Source organism: Thunnus thynnus, chromosome 19 (genome assembly GCF_963924715.1).
Source record: "Thunnus thynnus chromosome 19, fThuThy2.1, whole genome shotgun sequence".
NCBI classification, from domain to species: domain Eukaryota; kingdom Metazoa; phylum Chordata; class Actinopteri; order Scombriformes; family Scombridae; genus Thunnus; species Thunnus thynnus.
This window is the reverse complement of record NC_089535.1, coordinates 12,924,346-12,931,473: the sequence shown is the minus strand read 5'-3', so window position 1 is coordinate 12,931,473 and position 7,128 is coordinate 12,924,346. Positions and strand designations below refer to the sequence as shown.

Here is a 7,128-nt window from a genome sequence, read left to right as displayed (position 1 = left end):
ACACACACACACACACACACACACACACACACACACACACACACACACACACACACACACACACGTAATCCTCGCATGCTGTGTGCTGAATATGTGTTTCCTGAAGGAATAATTACGCATACTCAGCTGAACAGACATGCTGAAATCTAATGCGAGCATCCTTTTATGAGGAGCACTTCCCCTTTAACTCCGGCAGCTGTCGTCACAGCAGGATGACTCGTAAATTTTGCGACAGGACGTACAACCACCGGCTTGCCGTCGCTGCTGCCTCATCTCCGCTGGAAAAAAAAAAAACTGTGCATCGGGGAGGAAAAAGAAAACAAATGCAGTGTGTTTATGTTACAGCCAGTTGTTTATAATGTGATAAAATGCTCCAGTCATCCGAGATTCAAACACCGGCTTTGTTGGTAAGGAGGAAGACGTCGTAGTGTTGCATGTAAGAAAGCCATTTATTCTGCACGATCACTTATTTCTTGACTAGCATATGGATGAAAGGCCTATTTATTTTTTTGGTAGGATATACTGTGTTCTAGCTATGTGTTTGTCATTTCAAATATAGTTGATAATATTATTTTTAGGCTTAATCCTTTTCTTTAACATTTAGATATACTTTCTGCTTAATAAAATGAATTATGCATATGCCTGCATTTCAGGTAACAATGTGTGCATGTGCAATTTGAAAATGCATCAATAAAACACACAGTAACAATATACTTTCTCCACAGAGTCTTGTTGCATTTGAAGAAGAAAGCCTTTCTGAGCACCCAGAGACACAACCAGCAGCCACATCACAATCCTGAGAGCTCGTCTTAGCTCAGCTACCAAATGATGCGAACAACCTCCCCAGAAGCAGCACTCGCAGAGGACTCAACCTGTACCTGGGACTCCTGTGCACAGTGCTGGGCTCCTGTAGCCCACCCATGCCTGTGATCCCCATCCCTCGACGGGTGCGCAGCTTCCATGGCCCCCACACCACCTGCATGCACTCGGCCTGTGGGTCGACGCACGCTACCAAGCTAGTGCGCACCAAATACAATAACTTTGACCTCTACCTGCGCTCACGCTGCATGTACAGCTTCCTCCGTTTCCTCCTCTACTTTGGCTGCAGTCTGCTGACCTCTCTGCTGTGGGTGGCGCTCTCCACGCTCTTCTTTCTGCAGTATGTCAGCGTGCGTGTACTCCTGCGCCTGCAGTACAAGCTTTCTGTCATTCTGCTTTTGTTAGGGCATCGGCGCCTGGACTTTGGGGTGCTTAATGACCTGATCATCTACAGCATGCAGATCACCATGTTTCTGGTGGGGGGGCTCGGCTGGTGCTTCATGGTGTTTGTGGACATGTAGCTGCAATGTGATCGACATGGGAAGTGTAGTGTGTGATGTAGATGCTTCACATTGTAACTTCAGCGTTGTGTGGTGTTATGGGACAACATCCACCGTTAGTATGTCCTCTAGGACTGCCCCGTATGACACTCGGCTCTGGTCAAAAAGACCCTTTTGATGTCAACTCATAAAACCTTATTGGTTTAGTGTCGGGTATGACAGAACCCAGTAGGAATTTGTGTAACATTTGTGTGGACAGTCCTCTAAAACCAGTTTTCAGAAATTATGAAGTCAGTCTGAACATAAGAGTCAGACTTGAGTCATCATGTTGAACTCAGAGGACCAAAAGGGTCAAAGTCTCTGACATTTATATTGTATTTTCATGCCATTTGTAAACTGTTTTCATACACGTTGAAGGGCATCTTGAGTAGAAACTCAAAAGTCAACGTTGCACGGAAAAGTGACCTAACATATGACTGATGTGCATCATGGTTATATGATGCAAGACAGTCATTTGTGCCAAAATAACACAAGTAGGGACTCCAAAAGCAAAATTGTACCATCATTCCAAGGTTTAGACAAGCCTTATTGAGATGATGTTGTCTCTTAACACAATGTCATGTAAAACCGCACACAGATGCAGATGATATACAGTAACTTATGGTGGATGAAGTGACCAAAAACAAGTGTCAACAATGTGTGTAATGTTGTCTTGTGGAAAGGGTGGGGCAGAATGGGGTAGGGGTGGGGGGGGCATTGTACAAGTGACAAACATCAACTTTTTTTGTAAAGTTATTTAATAAATTTTCTGTTGATGAAATGGGCTTTGAAATACGTGGCTATGTGAATGTGTTTACTGTGTTGTCTAACACCCATGATGGCATGCCTCGAGCTGTGTCATAAGAGTGTGTGACAGTTCAAATTGAGAACGGCTTTGGGTCAAGTGTTCCATCAGTCGCTCTTCACATGGTTTTCAGAGCTGCTCTGACAGACTTCTCTGTTTAGCTTCCCCCGGCACACAAACGCCAACCACAACTAGACTCTGCTGTTTCTGCCAAGCATAACAATGGAAATGGCTGTGTCCCAATCACCTTATATAGCCTCATTTCCACATGGCATGAAGTATGCGTACAGGATCTAATGGGGGCACAACAGGTTGAAGCACTGAAATAAGCCTTTTAACACTTACGCGGTATAAATTTGAGGTTTTGAACAATGCACATTTGACATTTGCTGTCATGTACAAGTAACACCCTAGGTTTCTATGTTTATCATTAGCTCGCACAAGCAATCAAGCAAAACAGGCAGGAAACTATATCTTTAGATTTGAACTTTCGACACAGTGGCTGGTGGCCTGACTGAGACATGCTTGAGGCTGGTATGGCCTCAGGCCGTAAATGGATAATCAGGGGGCAACAATGAGCTTTTGTTCTGAGGATCAACACATCATATGCCTCATACTCTGAGCTGGCTCGATCTGACAGCCCAGTTAGACCAGAGGAGAACTAAAGGACATGAATTGTCTTGTGATGTCAGCATGTAGGGTGAATGATTAAGTCATTGCCTATTCATTTTCATTTCTTCTTTTTTATTCAAAAAACTGAAGTTGCTTCATCTGAATGACTTGACAGTTAAATTTTTGTGTGTCCTGTTAATTGGTTGACACTTCTTCTGTGTTTGAATATATTATTCCAGCTCAGATTTTGAGCCCTTGAGGGTCATGTTTATGAAAACATGGAAAACAGGATGATCTATCATAAATCTATGCATAAAATCTAAAATGTAAGTGTGCTAGAGCACCAGAATTAATCAGAAACAGGTGATTTCAGTGTTTCATACCAACTTTATTCACACAGGCATTCAGTATAATCCCATTGTTGCAGAGCTTTAATTGTAAAGTTTAATATATTGTATTATTAGAAGCCTGCAGTTTACAGTTGGAACTATCAGCTGCCATTGTATTAGGCTACAGTTACAGTTTTTACTAGTTTAGCTGAACAAGCCATAATAAAAAAGTCTTCAATTTCCATGAAACATTCATAACAATATAATCGTACTAATGGCATTGCACTAATGTACTATAATTGTACTAATAGCGCACTCAATAGTGAGTTTATAATGAGATCATTATGAACTCACTAGTTAGTACTACAGACAAATGATAGCCCCTATAGAAATATTATAGTGGTACCATACACTTTTTAAAATACCATGAGGTACAATAAGGGCTCTGTAAACTCCATTAAATGCCCTTACTATGACACTACTGCGTTAAATCAACCCACTGTGAGCTTAAATAGAAACATCACAGGACTATCAGACTGATATCTCATCATGGTACCGATAAATACATGGAACTTTATTTAACCCTGAAGGAACATCGGTATCATGAAGTACTTTCATACACAAAGAGGAAGGAGGCAACATGAGAAGTTACAAATGAAAAATAATAAGAGATTTTTAAAAAAGATAATTCAGTTTCATCGTGCAGTGAAGAGATGAACAGCAATGGGATATGGCCTACACAGATAGTCTTATACAGGTGGAGACGGGAAGTAACTAAACAGATTTACTAAATTAGTTTAATGAGGTACAGTTTCTGGGTAATGGTACTTAATGGTACTTAAATACTTAAATAAACAGTATTTCCAATTATATTCGGTATGATTATACTAAACGACATTTATCTGATGACTTAAGGTGCAACTTACTTTTCAGAGTAAGATTTCACTTGCCAAACAGATAACGAAATAGTCAAATATGATGGATTGCTGTAGTTTAACCTGGGCCACCGCAGTGGTTCCCAACCTGGGGGTCACAGGAGCAATTTGTCATAAGATGATTAGCAGGTTAGGAAAAAAAAACATTTCTGCGTCATAAATATGACATTTCTCTTACCTTTTTGAATGTTTCATTGGTTGTTTTAGCTCTCCAGACCCATGACATACTCACAATCTGAACAAATATAAATCTTTGCTTGAACAGCTCACACCTCATAAAAATATGTAAACTTTGACAAAGGTCACAAGCTAAAAAGGGCTCAACCCACTGACTTAAAACATTAAAAATACAAGTAAATTCATGTTTCTTTCCTTTTCTTGTTTGCTTGTTAGTCATAAAAAGAACAATAAAAGCAATACAAGTGAACCAAACAATAATAAAACAATATGAAAGCCACAGATAATAATAATAAACTAAATAAATCTGATCCCCTAAACAGCTGATCACTCTTAAAGGGCCATTCTTCACAAATAGATAAATTTGCTTACTTTACATGTAATTTAAAATATTTCCATCACTAATGGATTGTAATATTTTTGGGGCGAGTATGTAAATATGGCGATACATTTGCCACAGTTGTGTAAGACTGAGCGATGAATCAAAATTTAACACAAGGTAGAAATGTGATAAATGTCATATATATATATATATATATATATATATATATATATATATATATATATATATATATATATATATATATATATACACACACACACACACATTTATATATATATATATATATATATGTATATATATATATGTGTGTGTATATATGATTCTGTTTAGCTTGACCACGGTAGCATGTGGCTGTGATTTAGTGTACTGTGCCACTGTGATATTATATTGCATGCCTCCTGCAGTAAAGAAAAGTTGACTTCAGGTCACACCCACACCGCCAGCAGTTGGCGCTTATAATTTAGCTGAACAGCACACATGCGCATCATGTAGCCTGAACTGTCATCACATAAGGACACGTGAGGTAACCACACATGTAAATTTTCTTAGGAGCACAAGGAACCCATGTACACTGAATATGCGCCCATCTAGCCTTTTAATAATACAACATTACACCCAGAGTTGGTATGTGCTATAACTCGTCCTCTAGGCTGGTAATACAGTAGGCTGCACCTTTAAGCCTGCAGAGTGCACCGAGTTCATGTGTCCATAAAGGCGCACGATATGACCGTACACACTGCTGACAGCCCATTTGCCGCGTAGACTACAGTAGAGTAGTGTACCTACAGTAACCTGGCAGGTCCTACCGAAATGTCTGTGTCTTTAAAAAGAACTCTTTACCGACTGGTGCATGATGTCAGGCTGCTTGCAGTCCGTATACTGTTCATGTGAGCGGCGTTCACTTCCTGCAAAGGGACAGAAGCGGGCAGAGAGAGAAAGAGAGAGTGGGATAGATAGAGAGATGGGGGACGAGCGGCCAAGATAGGACGAGAGTGATAGAGTAGAGCCAGCGGACGAGGGAAAACCGGGGCCTGCTTTTTTTTTTTCTACACCCCGCAAACTTTGTAGGTTATCCGAAGAGAAAGCGTGTGCCACATCTGCAGCTGCAGTTTATGGAATAGCGACGAATCGGGTAAATATATCCCCCTCTGTCTTGGTTTGATGTTTACAGTGCCTGATATGTATGACGCATAGGTTTTACCATGCATTTACTCCCTCGCTTCTCCCTCTTTATGTGTACAGTAGGCATCTGCATACCCCTGCAATCTGCTGACAGTACAGTATGATCATTCATTTTTATTTAAAAAAAACAACTACCACTTAAACTTGAGCTAGACTCTTAAACTTTCATAGTAAATATAACTTTCAAGTAATATCACGAAATGTGAAGGTTTTTTTTTGTTTTTTTTTTACGCGGAGGATGATAGGTGATTCCCACAGCGTCAGTAAGAAGAATTTAATCAGACTGGTAGTATTTGTAGTTTTTCTTCGCAAGATTGTAGTTTGATGATAATTTGGGCAGCACTTTTGAAACCACAGGAAATAGTGTTGTCATAGTTTCAACTGTATGAGTGGAGAAAGTGGCATGATATTATCGGTCTTGCGTCACGATGAAGTCAAAATCCCCTTAAAAAATCTCCACCCATAATGCATCTATTGTAGTCCTATAGGTTGCATGATTGCTTACAAAGCAACTAAGTTGTTGCTGTTGTCATGGGCCATTATTTCACAAGTGTAGGATTTTTAATATGATTCAATACTACTGGCTGTCATAAGCATTTTTTTGTCCTGCATTAAAATTGCACTGTTAGTTCAAGGTTAGTTCTTTAAATTTTGCCTTTAATAACTTGCCTCATAGTTATAAGAGATGTCATATAAATGTATTATTTAGTACTTAAATTCTGTCTTCGGGCAAAAAAAAGGGATTAAAACACTTTGATTCATTATGTTTGTAAGTTCATCAGAGTAAGAAATTGGTTGCAATATTGAAGATACATGTGAAAAGTTGAAAAATAAGTTTCATCCATTCACTTGACTGTTTCCTCCTGTGGTGTCAAGACTTGTCAGTTGAGGCGACGTTAACCTTACCTGAACCCTGTAGCCAGCTGACTATATACAGTACATATAATACCCCCCCCCCCTCCTCCTTGTGTGTACATGTAAAGTGTGTGGCTAGCCGGTGTGTAGCTTGTGGCAATTTTTCTTCATTTCCTGTCACTTTCCCTCCCTCTTGCACAAGCTCTTTCTTTCCATCACCTTGCTCTCATTTTTGTTTTCTAGTCGAGCTGTGTGTTTGCTTTCAAGATGACTATTTTAAAAAAATCCCAAATATTTGCAAGTTTGTTATGGTCTATATCTTCTCTTTGTCATGTGGTTACAACCCCTAGCTTACGTGTGTAACTTACAGTATATCTAGCATCAGACAGATGTTACACAGGTTAGATGCTGAAAGCTGACTCTTATAGAGTCGCATGAATCATTCGAGTATAGTGTGAAGTTCACAGCTTATATAAAAATACACCCTTCACCATTTTACAATTCTGAATCCCACATGAGAGTGTTTTTTTGT

The 7,128-nt window shown here is 39.5% G+C and overlaps 2 protein-coding genes across 3 annotated transcripts in view; both read left to right on the top strand.

The window, feature by feature from the left end:
- Window positions 1-211: 211 nt before the first annotated feature.
- LOC137171014 (transmembrane protein 250) lies at window positions 212-2,052 on the top strand. 2 transcript variants are annotated; one of them, XM_067574732.1, is made up of 2 exons: window positions 212-407; window positions 726-2,052. In XM_067574732.1, the coding sequence occupies exon 2, from the start codon at window positions 921-923 to the stop codon at window positions 1,338-1,340; it is 420 nt and encodes a 139-aa protein (XP_067430833.1). In that variant the 5' UTR covers window positions 212-407; window positions 726-920; the 3' UTR covers window positions 1,341-2,052. The 2 variants fall into 2 exon arrangements, with proteins under 2 accessions (XP_067430833.1, XP_067430832.1); XM_067574731.1 differs by having other exon boundaries at window positions 213-436.
- A 3,023-nt stretch (window positions 2,053-5,075) lies between these two features.
- The window catches only part of LOC137170288 (nucleus accumbens-associated protein 2), a 31,669-nt gene continuing 29,616 nt past the window's right edge, over window positions 5,076-7,128 (top strand). The window contains exon 1 of the mRNA XM_067573527.1: window positions 5,076-5,691. The gene's annotated coding sequence lies outside the window, so the exon portion shown is untranslated. The remainder of the gene's footprint in view (window positions 5,692-7,128) is intronic.

What these genes read in the sequence shown, in the direction of transcription:
- LOC137171014 (XM_067574732.1), top strand. Translation starts at nt 921, where the DNA reads ATGCCTGTGATCCCCATCCCTCGACGGGTGCGCAGCTTCCATGGCCCC.